Source organism: Pipistrellus hanaki, assembly GCF_964339955.1.
Source record: "Pipistrellus hanaki genome assembly, chromosome: 2".
Classification (NCBI taxonomy): domain Eukaryota; kingdom Metazoa; phylum Chordata; class Mammalia; order Chiroptera; family Vespertilionidae; genus Pipistrellus; species Pipistrellus hanaki.
Genome location: NC_140504.1, coordinates 53577062 through 53594361, shown reverse-complemented (window position 1 = coordinate 53594361; position 17300 = coordinate 53577062). Strand labels below are relative to the sequence as shown.

The window sequence follows — 17300 nt, the reverse complement described above, 5'->3', positions numbered from 1 at the left end:
ATCCGACTGCCCGTTTATCAGGCCTACATGGGCAGTCGGTCATCCCTTGAGGGGTCTCAAATTGGAGACCTGTGCATGAATTTTGTGCATCAGGCCTCTTGGTATATTTTAATAACTGACACAAAAAAATCGTACTTATCCATAAAAATATAAAGAAAAAAAAAAAGATGCTATGAAATTACCTGGATCTGGGCCCTGTTTCCTGCTGTGATATTTGATATTGTCCAACATGCTTCCTTTTTGATAGATTCCTTTGGGCTACTCAACAAATGCAATAAACTCTGCAGAGCGGAGCAATTCAAAATTACCTAAAATGAGAAGTTTGAAAATTTTACTTAGTGATGCGAACAAATATAAGTAAATCTTTACAAAAACTTTATTTTAGGAAAAAGGCAAAGAAATAACTTAATGTCCCCCCCCTTAAAATTTTAGAAACAAATAACTTCATATCTTACCTACTAATAGGCAAACATGTAAATTGACTGTACCTTCCCTACGCCTATAGCTAATCAGAGTGACTATGCAAATTAACTGCCAAAAAACATGGTGGTAATTTGCATACATAGGTGCCCAGGGCCTGTGTCCCAGGAACATCCTGGCACTCAGGTCAATGTGAAGTAAGGTCTGGGCAGGAGCGGACCCCCTGTGGTTGGCTGCAGGGAGCTGGGGGTCTGCTCCTGCTGAAGAGGCTTTTAGCCTGGGCAGGGGCGGAGCCAGGGATCAGAGGGAGCTAGAGGGTCCCTGCCCAGGCCTCCACTGGTGTGAACTATAGAGGAAACACCTTTTCTGACTGCACAATGGCTAAGCTTCCTGTATGCCACTGGTAATATTCTTAGTAACTTGGGTAATAAGAATCCAAAAAGGTGACCTAGGGTTTTTCCACCACACTTCTGGAGAAAAAAATGAAGGTCCATTGCTGGAGGGCTAAGAAATGTCATATCCTGCCCTAGCCAGTTTGACTCAGAGGATAATGCCTCGGCCTGCAGACAGCAGGGTCTGGGTTCAATTCTGATCAAGGGCATGTACCTAGGTTGCAAGCTTCTCTCTGGCCAGGGCCCAGGTCGGGGCTCATGCAGGAGACAACCAAACAAAGTATTCCTCTCACTTTGATGTTGCTCTCCGTCTTTCCCTTTCTCTTCCACATTCTCTAAAAGTCAGTGGAAACATATTCTCAGGTGAGGATAAAAGAAAAAAAAAAAAAAAGAGAGAGAGAGAGAGAAAGAAATGTATATCCTATGAAAGACACATCTTGAAAATGCCTAAAGAAAATTGTCATTTTTTTCTTGGTGAAGAGACTGGAGTCCGTGTTGATGAAACCACCTTAGTGACTGTGGTGATTGGCAGTGGCTGCAGCAGTGGGGTGATGGGGCTGGTGCCTTCCCCTGATCAGCCCAGTTGCCTCCCACCAGCCTAGTTGCCTCCCACAAAGGGAGGCCAGGTTGCAGCTTAGGCTTGTTCCCCGTGGGGCTCCCAGTATGTAAGAGGGAGCAGGTTGGGCTGAAGGACTCCCCACCTCCAGTGCACAAATTTTATGTACTGGGTCCCTAGTATGTAAAAAAGTATTCACTGCTAGTAATAATTAGTTTCTATGATTATCAAAGCAGTTTCATTGTACACATTCTCAACTACTAAAACCATACTTAGTAAGACATAATAATGTCTTAGTTATTTACTTTCCTATCCTTACAGCACATTAAAATGCCTTTGAATGGGTACATATCAAGTGGCCAAAAATTAAGAAGTGGTCTCAGAATTTTAAGTCCTCTGATAACCCTCTAACTGGTAGTCAATGAACCAATACATACTTAATGAAGCATTATAAGATACTAAGATAAAAAGAATCTCTCTTCAGCTACCAAACAGCTTACAAAGGTAAGGGAGATAAAATATAAAGAAGAGCTACTCTACCAAAATTAAAATCATAAAGTTGTCATGATTAAAATTATTAATAGGTGGCTGGCTCAAGAATCAACCACCAAAGAACAGAATAGATAACAAGTACAAAAGCAAATGCAGATATTTATAAAGAATTAAGTATATAATAAAATTAATCCTTTCCTCCTACAATAATTGGTAGTCTTATTTAATAGTTGGTATTAGAATAAAGGAGTTGAAAACATTTTTTTAAAAATCCGCTCTTAACCCTAGTTATAAAAATAAACTTTGCAGTTGGTTTAATGAGTAAATATAAAAGAAAAATCATAAAACAGAAGAAAATATCAGTAAGTAGCTGGTTTTGGGATAGTGTAGGACTTTTCAAGCATAAAAACAATGAAAAAATGGGAAAATCAACAGATAAGAGGGTTGCTATCTTTAATATGTAATGGTGAAAAACTAAAATTTTAATAAACAATCATCTCACAAGTAATGAAAGAAATGCAAATTAAAAGGAAGTCTTTTTTTTTGCCAGTTAAATTAATGTAGCTAAAAAAAACAAACAAACAAAAAAAACACACCACCAAACTTTAAACAAATACAACCTTTCTAAATAACAGTATAAAAGGTGTCACAAAGTAACTTTACAAATACCAAAACATGTGGTCTGGAAAATAAACATATCAGAAGTTAAACATAATACTTGGGGAAGAGTTGTCAGAAAAATACTTTATAGGAAGGGTGGGTAAGATTTCAAAAGCAAAGAAGAGAAAGGAATCTCCAACATTTACAGGAACTCATACAACTTAACAAAGGAAGATAAACAACCCAATCAAAAAATGGGCAACGAACCTAAATACACACTTTTCTAAAGATGACATAAGGAAGCCAAGAGACATATGAAAACATGCTCAAAGTCACTAATCATCTGAGAGATGCAAATCAAAACGACAATGTGGTACCATCTCACACCTGTCAGAATAGCTATCAACAAATCAACAAACGACAAGTGCTTGCAAGGATATGGAGAAAAAAGGAACCCTCATACACTGCTGGTGACAATGCAGACTGGTGCAGCCAACTGTGGAGTTTTCTCAAAAAACTAAAAATGAACTCCCATTTGACCCCACTTTTGGGAATATATCCCAAGAAACTAGAAACACCAGTCAGAAAGGATATATGCACCCCTATGTTCATAGCAGCACAATTCACCATAGCTAAGATTTGGAAACAGCCTAAGTGCCCATCGGCAGATGAGTGAATTAGAAGACTGTGTACATCTACACAATGGAATACTACGTTGCGGTAAAAAAGTTCTTACCATTCACAACAGCATGGGTGGAACTGGAAAGCGTTATGCTAAATGAAATAAGATAAATTTTACATTCCCAGTCAGAGAAAGATAAATATCACATGATCTCACTCATTTATGGAATATAATGAACAATAAACTGATGAACAAAAACTGATTCAGAGACAGAAACATAGATCAGAACATCAAACCTCAAAGGGAAGGTATGGGAGGGTGGAGGTTAGGGGGAGAGATCAATCAAAGGACTTGTATGCATGCATATAAGCTTAACCAATGGACAAAGATAACAGGGAAGTGATGGTATGAGTGGGAGGGGGAGTTGAGGGAATAATGGGAGAATAAAGACACATATGTAATTCCTAACTCAATAAAGAAATTAAAGAGAAAGGATCCCTAAGGTAGGTTGAAAATGAGAAAACGAGCTATTTCTCCACCATCAAGGTGCATACATTAGCTTCTCCTTCACATGTCTTCTGACAAGACTTTCAGGATCAAGAAGTTCCTTGCCACGGAACAAAAGCAGAACCAGCCCATTCCCCAACGGATTCGGATAAAAACTGGTAATAAAATCAGGTACAACTCGAAGAGGAGACATTGGAGAAGAACCAAGAACCAAACTGGGTCTATGAGGAATCACACAAGAGATGACTCTCATATTTATGCTGTATCCAGGTTGCCTACACCTTTAAATGATTGAAAAGATCGATACTGTCTGGACAGTTGGGGCATTTTAATTGGAAAATTAATGGACTCATGATTCTGTTCTACTCACTTTTTTTTTTCCTGCAGTAGTAGGTTGGTTCAATAATAAATGCGTGAGACCTTTCAAAACAGAGAAAATGCACGTTGACCCAGGAACCAGGCCAGTTTCGATTCTCAGTCAGGGCACAAGGCTGGGTTGCAGGCTCGATCCCGCAGTAAGGGGTATAAAGGAGGCAGCCAACTGATGATTCCCATCACTGATGTTTCTAACTCCCTCTCCCTTCCTCTCTCTGAAATCAACAAAAACATATTTAAAAATATTTAAGAAAATGATAAAATGCTGAGATTGGTTACCCCAAGTACCAAAGTAAGAAATTAGACCAAAATTAACATTTAGCCAAAAAGAAAAAGGAGACTAAAATCTTAAAGTGCAAATTCCTTAAAGTCTTTCCAAGTTCTTTATCTCATAGGCATAAAATAAGCTTTTTTCTTTACTCCAAGCCCGCAATCAACTCGGGCATGTGCCATGACTGGGAATTGAACCGTGACCTCCAGTTTCATAGGTCAACACTCAACCACTGAGCTATGCCGGCTGGGCCTTTTTTTTTTTTTTTTTTTTTTAATAAAGTTTCCCTGTAGTTTATTTTATTTTTAAAAAATGTATCTTTACTGTTTTCAGAGAGGAAGGAAAAGATAGAAACATCAATGATGAGAGAAAGTCACTGACTGGCTGCCTCCTGCATGTCCCCTACTGGAGATTGAGCCTGCAACCCAGGCATGTGCCCTTGACTGGAATCAAACCTGGGACACTTCAGTCTGCAGGCTGATGCTCTATCCACCGAGCCAAAACAGCTAGGGTGAAGCTTATTTCTAAGAGGAAAATAAATGTGAACAAAGTTATTTTAAGAAAGGTTAAGCTGTTATTAGAATAAATTGAGGGGGATAATGCTTGGGAAAGTAGGAAGTTAAATCAGCTGGGTACAGCAACAACCTTTGTGTGAGAAAAAAAAACAAGAACCAAAATAAGATGATAAGACATGGATCAGGCAACATTTAACATAAGACATTGATCAGGCAACATTAACATAAGACATAACAGTAAGAATCAACAAGACCTGGTGACTTATAAAGTGTGAGAGATATGGAGACTTCAAATATGACTGCAAAGTTTCAAGTGTGGATGAAGAGTTGTATCTTTAGTTGTTGTATCTTTAATTGCAATGGAAAAAATCAAGAGTTGGAACATGCTTTGTGGGGGAAGAACATAAACTGTACAAGACAAATGTGAGACATGCAAGCAGAAATATCTAACAGGCTACTAGATAAACGGGACTGAAACTTAAGGGTGTCCCAGATCAGGGTGGGGGTTCCCTTGGGGTATGGGTTTGGGGGTTTGGGGCAGCCCAGGGGCCTGTGGGTGATTTGCAGGCCGGCTATACCCCCTGTCGACCCAAGGGGAGGCCCTGGTATCTGGGATTTATTTATCTTCTATAATTGAAACTTTATAGCCTTGAGCCAAGGCCAGGAAGTTTAGCTTCCTCCATCGCCAGGGAAACCCAAGCCTCCTGCTTGCTCCGTGGCTGTAGTCATTTTTGTTGGGATTTATTTACCTTCTATAATCAAAACTTTGTAACTTTGAGTGGAGGCAGGGCAGGCCACAGCAGGTGGAAAGCTTGGTTTCCTCCATTGCCGGGAAAATTCAAGCCTCCTGTTTGCTGCAGCTCTGTGGCTGTAGCCATCTTGCTTGGGTTAATTTGCATACTTGCTCCTGGTTGGCTGCTGGGCATGGCTTGTTGGGATAGCAGAGGTATGGTTGATATTCATATTACTCTTTTATTAGATAGGATAACTTGGAGAGATTTCTATATCAATGATTAAGAATCTCTTCCTTCTGTTACATAGTATTCCATTATATAGTTACCAAATTTTATTTTTATTTATTTTTTATTATTAATTTTAGAGAGAGAGTAATGGATAGCAGGTATTTGTCAGAATTGGTCGATGAGAGAAGAAACATAGATTGGCTGCCTCCTATATGCCTCCCACAAGGAATCTAGCCAGCAACCTGGGCATGTGCTCTTAATAGGAATTGAACTGGAGATCTCCTGGTTCATGGGTTGATGTTCAACTACTGAGCAACTCCAGCCCTGCGATACAGCTGCCAGATTTTATATGATCTTAAACATCATCCAAGGACAACATAGAGGGCCATAAAAAGATACGTGATCAGATTTGTGTAACATGGGAATGGTACAAGAAATGTCTGAACTAAGCACTACAAGAGATAAGTAGAGATGGAATAATAGAGACTGATGGTAGTATGGAAGAAGAATCAAACTGATATCCAGATTTTTGCCTTAGCTAACTGTCGGTCCCATTTACTGAAAACAGGAACATAAATAAGCAGAGGCCCAAATATATAAGTGAAAACAATGAGTACCATAGTGGATAGAATAAATTTAAAGAACATATGAGAGTTTGAAGACAGAAAAAACTCTATCTTCCTTAATTTTAGAGATCAGAAAAGTACTAAAGACATTAAATGTCTGTTAAAAGTAAGTGGTGGTTAAGAAAAAGCAAGGTAAGGCTAAAACCTAATTCTCAAAGTGATGGCTGAATTTGTAAAAAGATCAGTGAATGAGGCTGAAGGATTATCTCCTGGAGAATTCCCACAAAAAGTAAGAAACAGAAAAAGGAGCTCACTAAAGGGAAATAATAAATAAGTTAGGAGACCTAAAATACTTCAACACCACAACAGCCTAAAAAGATAATTTAAAGATGACAGCAATGTGCCAATGTACCTAAGAGACCAAGACGGAAAATGGCTAGGCCAATCCACTGTGAGTAATGTGTCTGGGTACAGAAGTTAATGGAGTGACATTAGGAGCTCGAAGGGAAGAATCCTCCTCACACAGGAGACTTACTGACCATATGCAAAAAGGAGAAAATTATCATAAATGATGAGATAAAGATGACAGAGAAAGAGAAAAGATGCTGATGAAGGCTTCAAATGCTCACTAGAACCATTTCAAATAAGAGTATTAGGAAAAAAAACCTGCTCGACCAAAGGTTAAGTTAAATCATAGGGGGACCCAAAATTTCTATAAGTACCATATCAGAAAGGTTGTAAAAGTAGTTAACCAATTTTTTTTGTTTTACTTGCCTAATTTTTATTTTTGAAGGAAAAAAACAGTTGTCACGTATTCATACCTGTGTCTGAATATCATCCCCTGTGACAATGTTTCCCACGGCCCGCAAAGCAGGAGAAACCACTTTGTAATCATTATGCCTGCAACCATAAAAAGAAATGTTATTTCTAAAAATTCTATCCTTAATTTATTTTCCGTAGAGCTAAAACACAAACTAAATAACATGTGACAGAAAGGTACTGATGGTGGTTATTAAGGGAACCCTATCATGATGACAGAATGTTTGCTATCCCCTAGAACAGGGGTCCTCAAACTTTTTAAAGTGGGGGCCAGATCACGGTCCCTCAGAGAGCTGGAGGGCCGGACTATATGAACTACTGATTCCTACTGTAACACCTCGGCTGCGCTCACTGCCCAAAAAACCTGGCGGGCTGGATCAGACTCCTCTGCGGGCCACATGTGGCCCGCGGGCCGTAGTTTGAAGACCCCTGCCCTAGAAGATCCGACTCTTGGTTTATTTAGTATTTTTGGATAAAAAACTACAAATCTTTCCTAATATTTCAGGGTATTCCATCATTGGGATTCGAAGTTTTCCCTCTGATTGTTTGTCATAGTCTTCCATTTCCTCTTTATTTGGTCTCTAAACCACTCCTGACATACTCTTTCACATAACCCTTTATATATTTGAAGATAAATATTAAATCTTTATTTCAGGCTAAGTTAATGTCTTTTAATTTTCCTTCAAAATCCTATTTTTTTTTCTCCCTTTTAATAAGATTGATCACGCTTCTCAAAACTGTGACAGTTTCTTCACATTTAAGATTGGATGATTAAAAAGAAATGGTTACGATACATATGTAATCTAGAGACTAAAGAGTACAAAAGATTACTTCCCAGATTTTAAATGCTGTACTGACCCCTGGAGCATCAGATTGTTTTTAATTCCCAATAGCATTATGCTTCTGATCTGCACGCACTCTGCAACCAGCTATAATCCCAGAGTTTGTCACTGTGTATATTACACTTATCTAATTCATTTCACAAGGCATGTTTGACGCAGTGTCTCCTTGCATCGACTTTGTACTTACTTGTAATCTAGAGACTAAAGAGTACAAAAGATTACTTCCCAGATTTTAAATGCTGTACTGACCCCTGGAGCATCAGATTGTTTTTAATTCCCAATAGCATTATGCTTCTGATCTGCACGCACTCTGCAACCAGCTATAATCCCAGAGTTTGTCACTGTGTATATTACACTTATCTAATTCATTTCACAAGGCATGTTTGACGCAGTGTCTCCTTGCATCGACTTTGTACTTACTTGAATTAAATTTCAAGCGGCTTATAATTGTATATCATTTCCCCATTATCTTACCACTCTAACTTTTTTCCTTTAGTATTATCTAAAAACTAGAGGCCTAATGCACGGAATTCATGTAAGAGTAGGCCTTCACAGCCACAGCTGCCTTGATCCTCCCTCACAGTAGGGGGACGAGGGGCGGGTGGGGAAAAGGGACTGCCTAGATCCCTCCCTCAAAGCCTCAGCAGATGTCTTGATCTCACGGATGCAGCCCTGGCTTCCTCCCAGAAGGATGTACGGTCTAATTAGCATATAATGCTTTTATTATTATAGATTGTTATAGATTTGAATAATACAGTCTTTATTTATGTTGTCAGTAAATCTTCCACTCCATCAGTCAAAGGCATCACAAAGAGATATAGCAAATTAAAATTCAAAGGATGACATCAGTCTAGAATAAGTTCTAAAGCAGACAGAAAGGTAAGGAATGACTATTGTTAGTGGCAATATGCCTTTCACCATCCAGTAAATATGAGCTGAAATTACATACATTAGTTTATCGAGTGTTCCTGAAGGATGCTAACAGAAGAAAAGTGAGAAGTTCTTTATAAGTCTCAAAACAAACAAACAAATAAACAAACAGACTTGAGATCAATATAAACAATTACAAAAGACAGAAGCCCAAAGCACAATAAGCCAATATAATGAATATTTGAGTTCAGCAATTGTTATTGGGACAAAAAAAAGCAGGCACACTTTCTTCAAGATAACTTACATCAGCAACTCCACAAGTCTTCTACACACCCCTGCATCAATGACTGCTTGAATTTTATCATTAGGTCCATCAGATAGATATGAGAGGGCCCAGCAGGCATCAGCCAGTACATCAGTGTCGCTGACAAATAGCAACCAGGAAAGCACATTCAGACAGGGGGAAACCTGTAAAGGGAAGATGGTATAATTATGAAATTCATAGAATAAAAGCAAGTGAGGTGAGAAACTCCAAAAAGCAACCAGACACACAATTGCTGACTTCTGGAGTGATTAGTAGTACTTCTAGAGATGGAGTAGCAGGTGGTCAAGTGGCATGTCCATCTTTGGGAAAGTTGTAGGTGGCCTTGTAGTTTACTTAATGAGGCAGAGAGAGCCCAAGGAAAATAATTTCAGAGAGCAAAGTTTAATATAGGCCAATTTTGAGAGAATCCTTATCAAAACACACTCATTGCAGATCAAAGAGGTAAAGGAACTTCCATAAGTGTTAAGCTAGGAAATTCTGTATTTTAGATACTTTGTTATAAACAAAAAAGGCTAGGTTTACAGATTAATTCAGAGCTTTTTCAGGCAGTGAAAATTTATCCAAAAACAAAACAAAACAAAAACAAACAAAAACAAACCATTTCTCTAGAAAAAAGTTTTGATAAAACTTGTTAGAATTTTATTATTTTTTTCCCTCTCATATTAATATTAGTTGCTCACTTTTTTAATTGTAATTTTTCTGCCAATTTCCTACAAGTATAATCCTTACCTTTGCAAATTCTGGAGGTGGACTTTTCCCTCTACAGAGATTAGACAAAGCCCACACAGCATTCCGGGTCATAGTCAGGCGGTTTTGCTTTGAAAATAACCTACAAGTATGATGATACAATGGTAAACAATATAATGAACATTAATTCTGTGATGGCATAATATAAATACTAACCCATTTTCTCCAAAGCAATAGCTTAATTCTAACCAAATAATTCAGAATTTTGGGACTGGAATTTCTTCAGATGCCTGAAGAAATTATTTGAATAAGACAGTAAGAAAATGTCTAAAACAACAACAATAAAAATAACAGAAAAATCCAAAATGATTTCCAAAGATGTATTAGCTTTCTGAAGAATATCCCATATTTTTATTACTTAAAAAGGAAAAAGAAACTTACTGCAAAAGAGGGGGAAGAATGTTGCAGTCTAAAACATAGTCCCTGCACATGGTACTATCTCCAGCAATGTTGCCAAGAGCCCAGACTGCCTGTGAAAAATCATTCATTAATGAAAGTTGGTATATTTTTATTCTCTTATAGTTCTTTTTAAAGAAGTTAACAAATCACAATAACTCTACAAAATTACACTGTAGTTAATCAACATATTACACATGGACATCACTAACATCCCTAAGCTCACTCATCAAGAAGTCAGATAGTTGTAGGATTGGGGAAAGAAGATCAATAATATTATAAAGTTTACACGCAAGCTGGTAAACTTCATAAAGAGGGGAAACAGTTCTTAAACGTGTTCTTTACCTTCGGGAACCCACCCCTAAGTAACATCCCACACAGCTCTTGGTATAGAGCAGGGATGCCTATGGCTTACTCAGCTGGTTCGAAATGTATTTTAAGCTTGCTTGCAAAAGAAAACAGTAAACCAAAATTTAAGAACAATAAAAAAACACAAAACTTTTGGACAGGTGATGGATATATCAACTTTCTTGATTATCATAATGGTTTCATGGGTACATATATGTCAAAACTTATTAATTTATATATATGCAGTTTATTATAAGTCAATTATGCATCAATAAAGCTGCAGAAGAAAATTATTCCCATTTAGCTTTTTGTGTTTGTGAATTTTGATAAAGTTGGCAGTAATAAAAAAAATTCATGTTTCCTAAGTCTTTTGTGCACAAAAAAGGCAAAGATCTGTTATTTTAATCAACACAAGATTTCTATAAAAAAAAAAAAAGCTCAATTAGTAATAAAAAAAATTCATGTTTCCTAAGTCTTTTGTGCACAAAAAAGGCAAAGATCTGTTATTTTAATCAACACAAGATTTCTATAAAAAAAAAAAAAAAGCTCAATTAGTAATCTAAAAAGTATATCTATATCTATAGGGCTTAAAGAAATTCAGGATTGGAAGGAAAAGTGGTTTTGTTTCTAGAAGAAATTCTACCTATATTCACTATAAAATTTTTACTTTGGTAAAGTTAGATTTCTAGATTGTTCCCTGTAATGAACCATAGAATGTCATGGCCAAATGGTAAAATTGAGGCCCTAAATGTAAGAAAATTGTATTCTTTCACCTGCTTCTTTTTATCTGTTTCATTTTTTTACCTGCTCCTGGACATCTTCAAACTCTGAGCTGAGCAACTCTATGAAGATAGGCACAGCTCCTGCCTGAATTACAATCCGGGTCTGATGAGAATTTCCTGAAGCAATATTTGTCAATACCCAAGCTGATTCAAACTATAAAGATAAAAATAATTTCATTATATTATTAAGATTTTAATAGCATGTTTAATTATAACAATTAGGTTTTCTGTACATGAAGAAAAAAATCTGAGATTATTTGTATATATAACCTATCAGGTAAATGCTATATTAATTTTAAAAAGAATTCCCAGAAGAAATACCTCAGTGCCCAGAGGACTATTTGGGTGTCTAAAATTTCAGATCAAAGCAGAGCTGACAAGAGACCATAAAAAAAAATGAGGGAGTGCTTCATATGCTAACATAGAATAATCTCCCAAATTATGAATTTTTAAAAAAATGAAAAACAGCATACATTACAGTAATATGATATAGTAATATATTTTCTAAAAGGGTTAAAAGGGAATGTATGCATTAATTTACTTATTGTACAGAGTATCTCTGGAAGGAGTCACCAGTAACTAACTGCAAATACTTGTTACCTACGCAGAGACATCAGGGTGATCAGGGAACAAAGATGGGAAGAAAAAACAGGTAGAATGAAAAAGGCAAAAGATGTTTTAAATCAGCGGTCGCCAACCTTTTAGACCTCATTGACCACCAGTGGTCCACAGGCCACCAGTTGGCAACCGCTGCTCCAAAGGTTTCCTTAAACCAGCAGTCGCCAACCTTTTGGACCTCATAGACTACCAGTGATCTACGAACCACCGGTTGGCAACCGCTGCTTTAAATAGTAAGTAGGGCAAAATAAGTTAACAGGCATATAATTGATAGAAATGGGAACTTCAGAGCATAGGAGCTTCCAATAAATGAGAAGGCTCCACACCAAGGCACAGAGGTAAAATTAAAAAGAACATTCTTAGCCTTAGCCGTTTTGCTCAGGGGATAGAGTGCCAACCTATGGATTGAAGGGTCCTGGGTTCAGTTCCGGTCAAGGGCACATACCCAGGTTGTGGGCTCGATCCCCCGTAGGGGGCATGCAGGAGGCAACCAATCAATGATTCTCTCTCATCACTGACATTTCTCTCTTTCTCTCCTCCTTTCCTCTCTGAAATAAGAACATTCTTAAAGGTTAATAAACTGGTAAACAAAGATTCTGAAGAAAATTGTGGTCAATGCAAATTACTGCATATTACTAATCTTACCCCTTCTATAGTAACTTGACCTGAGCCTATTATAAGTCTAGGAATTCTTAGTTTTTTATTCCTTCTTCTGTTTTGTCTTTTAATCATCCTTTAACAAAGATCATATGCAGAAAAAGATTCAATGGTATGCCCTAGCCCAGTGGTCGGCAAACTCATTAGTCAACAAAGCCAAATATCAACAGTACAATGACTGAAATTTCTTTCCTTCCTTCCTTCCTTCCTTCCTTCCTTCCTTCCTTCCTTCCTTCCTTCCTTCCTTCCTTCCTTCCTTCCTCCCTCCCTCCCTCCCTCCCTCCCTCCCTCCCTCCCTCCCTCCCTCCCTTTCTTTCTTTTCTTTCTTTTCTTTCTTTCCTTCCTTCCCTTCCTTCCTTCCTTCCTTCCTTCCTTCCTTCCTTCCTTCCTTCCTTCCTTCCTTCCTTCCTTCCTTCCAGAATCAAGTCCAGCTCAAGAAACTATGTGCACTTGTTTTTATTTTAAAAAATTTTTTTAAATATATATTTTATTGATTTTGTACAGAGAGGAAGGGAGAGAGTTAGAAACATCAATGAGAGAGAGTCATCAATCAGCTGCCTCTTGCACACCCCACATTGGGGATATGCCCGCAACCAAGGTACATGCTCTTGACCGGAATCGAACCCAGGACCCTTCAGTCCCCAAGCCAACGCTCTATCCATTGAGCCAAACCGGTTTCGGATGGAATTTCTTTTGAGAGCCAAATTTTTAAACTTAAACTTCTTCTGACACCACTTCTTCAAAACAGACAGGCCCAAGCTGTGGTATTTTGTGGAAGAGCCACATCATGGGGCCAAAGAGCTGAATATGGCTCGTGAGCCACAGTTTGCTGACCACGGCCCTAGCTGGTTTAATTCAGTGGATAGAGCATTGGCCTGTGGACTAAAGGGTCCTTGGTTTGATTCCCATCAAGGGCACATGCCTAGATTTGTGGGGCATGCAGGAGGCAGCGGATCAATGGTTCTCTCTCATCATTGACATTTCACTCTCTCTCCCTCTCCCTTCTTCTCTAAAATCAATAAAAAATATATTTTGAAAAAGGAGCTATGACTATTCTAAGCTTTGAGGTAGACTGAAAGGCAGTTGTCATTAAAAAAACAACACCACACATCAATCATAAGGGGTGCGAAGATGGAAGAAATCTGATTAGCACAGTTTAAAGCCACATATGAATGATAGCAAATTCATAGCAGAAGATGTTTAAAGAGGATGTTCAAAGAAACCTATAAATGTGACATGCACAAGTGAGATAAAGTGGCTTGGTAGCTATAGTGGACACTGATATTACAAGAGCAATCAGTACCGGAATAGGAGCACCCTTTCAAACACAGAATCATCACAAAACCCATCAGCCTATCCAGTCAAGTAGCTCAGTTGGCTGAGTGTCATCTTATACACCAAAAAGATCGCGGTTCAATTCCTGCTCTGGGCACATAAGAAGGCAACAGATTGATGTTTCTCTGACACATCGATGTTTCTCTTCTCTCTCTAAAAAATAAATAAAAATATTCTTGGGCTCAGCTGGTATGGCTCATTGGTTGAGCATCAACCTATGAACCAGGAGTTCTCTGTTCAGTTCCCAGTCAGTGCACATGCCCAGATTGCAGGCTTGATCCCCAGTGTGAGGTGTGCAGGAGGCAGCTGATCAATGACTCTCTCTCATCATTGATGTTTTTATCTCTCTTTCCCTTTTCCTTCATCTCTGAAACCAGTAACAATACATATATCTTTTTAAATCCTCAGGTGAGGATTAAAAAAACAAAACACATCAAATAACCCCCTATTATTAAATCACTACTGAAACCAATGCTCAAACCCATTTCAATCTGTCTAAATTGAAACTTTACATTTATATAACATACTCTCAGATGTTTCTCACAGCAACCCAGAGAAGTCTGGCACTTCACTAGTTTATGAATAAGGAAAGTATTAGAAAAAGATCCAACAATCTAATGATTTGAGTAATGTTACACAGCCAAAGAGAACTAGCCTTAGTCTCCTATTCTACTACACTTAATAGCCAGCCTCTCTGGCTTCCTCTTTCAGTTTTCTCTCTGAAGTATACCTGTAACACTGACAAGATTATTTCAACTGTAGTTTTGGTATCTAGGGCCAGAAATGTCAAGTATATCAGATTATTTACTGGATATTAAACTGAAAACACAGTTCACCTAAAATGTAGTTTCTTTTGCTTACTAGGGAAACTAATTACTAAAACTGACATGTATAATGTGAATATAAAGCAAACTTTCCTACTAAAAGGCAGGCTTAAAGCTCAACAAAGAGTTGTCATTTATGTAGAGATCACAAAAAAAAAAAAATTGAAAACTGTGAGGCAAAGCAATCTGTAAATAATGAGTAAGACCAGCATATAAAACAATTAATATCTAAGTGAAAAGAATGTGGTGTTGATTTTATTGCAAAAGAAGTGGTAACAATAATCTGAGTATATAAAGAATATATTAAAGAGGTATCAATGAGAAGAAATTATTGTAGAATAATAATTGCTGCCAGAGTCCAAACTGCTATTTGTCTGATGACCAAAAGTCTCACAGAAAATCAGAGAGAATTCCAGATGCTATTTACATGAATAAATTAAAGAAGCAAAATAAAAAGAGTGGCAATGATTAGGAAAATATGGATTAAGTGAAAAATAGCCTAAACATGAATGGATGGAAATTAGAAATTAGGACATCTCAGCAAAAGAAGAATGTACCAGAGTCATGTTTATTACTAAGAACATAATGACAACCTCTGAGCACAAAGATCCAAGGTCTCCCTTGGTAAGAATGAAAATCTGAAATCAGTTCTGCCATTACTAGGCCGAAAAAAGACAAATAACTAATAACCAGAAAGCCACTAAAACTTAATCATACTCATGCATTAATAAAGCATTAAAACATACAAACATACACACCACACCGGGTGCTGATTAAGCTATTTGTGCAATTTGCTATACCCATGTATTAAGTATGTTATAAACTTTTATTTTTCACTGGATTCAGCACTTTTTAGGTTAATGTTTTGGCACTGGGTCCCTGATTAGAATTTAACATGAAAGACAGTTGTAAAATGGGATAGCCCAGAGTTGACAGCACGAACAATGGCATAAAATTATGATAGAAATGTCAAGGAAAATTAATTTAAGTAATCATGTGATTCAAAAACAAATCAGTAACATGAAGAAATGAAAAACAAAAAATCTAATAGTATTACCTAAAGTAATAAATGGTTGCCAAAATAATTAGCATCATCTTTACTTCCTATTTGTCGTTGTAAACTACTATATTCTTAGTATTGCAATAATGGTACCATATAAGAAAACAACCTGTCATGCAGCTGTAATTGCTTATAAATTGTAATTCCATTATTTTTCACTATCCAGAACCTGCTAAATAAGGCTACAACTGAAATCTGAAGGGTACACTGAAGTTTTGATATTTTCTCTCTTCCCTCATCTCTACCTTCTGGTGCTCAGTTCCTTAAATAAGGAAAATGAAAGTCCAAAGCTGAAATACTTCTGACCTCCTATCAAGTTTCCCACTCCAGGTTGAGGTACGCCTGGTTCCCTTTCTCCATTTGGATCAGGACTCTGTTGCTGGCCACTTTGCTGGGTCCACTCTGGTTCCTAGCAAATGCCAGGCTCACCTGGAGAGCAAGTGAAAAGAAAGGCTCACATCAGAAAAATAAACCCAGATATAAAACTCTGTGGAGAACAGTGCCTGAGTCATCTGAGCAACCTTTCAAGAAAGGAAGAAGGACCAATGAAGATGGGGAAAAAAGTAGGAGGATGAAGCTTACTGCAGTTTATTCACATTAAACTTTTAGAAGGGATGAGAGACAGGAAATGGGGAGACTAAACTGTGTTTTTTTTCCTTCAAATTTATGACCCTAAGGCGAGTATGTGTCTAATGAGGGGAGCTAGGAGGCAATTTACTTATTTCTAAAAATTCTTATAAGCTTTTATAAAGTTTGAGAATATAACCTCTTAGCACTGCAAAGGACAATACACAGATGCTGGGCCTGGACTCAGGATACCCTTAGCCAAATGGTATTGTCTGTTTTCTAAATCCTAGATTCCACCCATGTTCATCATGTTTGATGGCAAGAGAGTATCCGGATAGCACTGCCCAAAGCAGGAGTTTTTATCTCCCTAGTTTGAGTCACCTCACTGATTTCCAGATAAGGAAAGCCAGAAAGGAAGTGAAGAGACACTTTACTAGGATTCAGTCCTTTATCTATGGAATGAACAAATTAAGTTTGTCCACAGGATTTATTAGTGAGTTTAGCTATAATATTATGACCACATTATTATTCTCTTACCGGAAGTGAAATGGCAAAAGCCCCATTCCAAAGACATACTATCCAACTTTCTAACAAGCAGGCAGGAGTATCCAAGAAGACAGAGGAAGGAGTGCCCTCCAAGTTTACCAGAGCACATCTAATTATTAAGCACAAAGCCTCCGGGTCCTAAGATTTCCCTCAATATATTTGTTCCTCATGTTTTTGGGGGTAGAGGGGTCAAGGTTACCCATTAGTCACACTGGAGAAAGAACACCATGTTGTGCTTAAATGTACACCGAAGAAAAGCTGGGGATGACTTTCAGATAAAAGATAA

General features: G+C 37.6%; 2 protein-coding genes across 3 annotated transcripts in view; one reads left to right on the top strand and one right to left on the bottom strand.

The window, feature by feature from the left end:
* The window catches only part of KPNA1 (karyopherin subunit alpha 1), a 69880-nt gene that overhangs the window by 14022 nt on the left and 38558 nt on the right, over window positions 1–17300 (bottom strand). Inside the window, exons 1-7 of one of the 2 annotated variants that reach the window (XM_084871649.1) lie at window positions 16208–16286; window positions 11430–11561; window positions 10263–10351; window positions 9864–9963; window positions 9114–9277; window positions 7100–7178; window positions 183–308 (exon numbers count right to left, since the gene is read on the bottom strand). In XM_084871649.1, coding sequence (XP_084727775.1) covers window positions 183–308; window positions 7100–7178; window positions 9114–9277; window positions 9864–9963; window positions 10263–10312 — 519 coding nt within the window. In that variant the 5' untranslated portion in view covers window positions 10313–10351; window positions 11430–11561; window positions 16208–16286. Of the gene's footprint in view, window positions 1–182; window positions 309–7099; window positions 7179–9113; window positions 9278–9863; window positions 9964–10262; window positions 10352–11429; window positions 11562–16207; window positions 16287–17300 lie in introns of those variants that run through there. The other variant, XM_084871648.1, reaches the window with a different exon arrangement.
* LOC311616417 (large ribosomal subunit protein eL39-like) lies at window positions 3654–5196 on the top strand (the record flags this gene model as incomplete). Its single annotated transcript, XM_084871777.1, has 1 exon — window positions 3654–5196. The coding sequence occupies one exon, from the start codon at window positions 3654–3656 to the stop codon at window positions 3882–3884; it is 231 nt and encodes a 76-aa protein (XP_084727903.1). The 3' UTR covers window positions 3885–5196.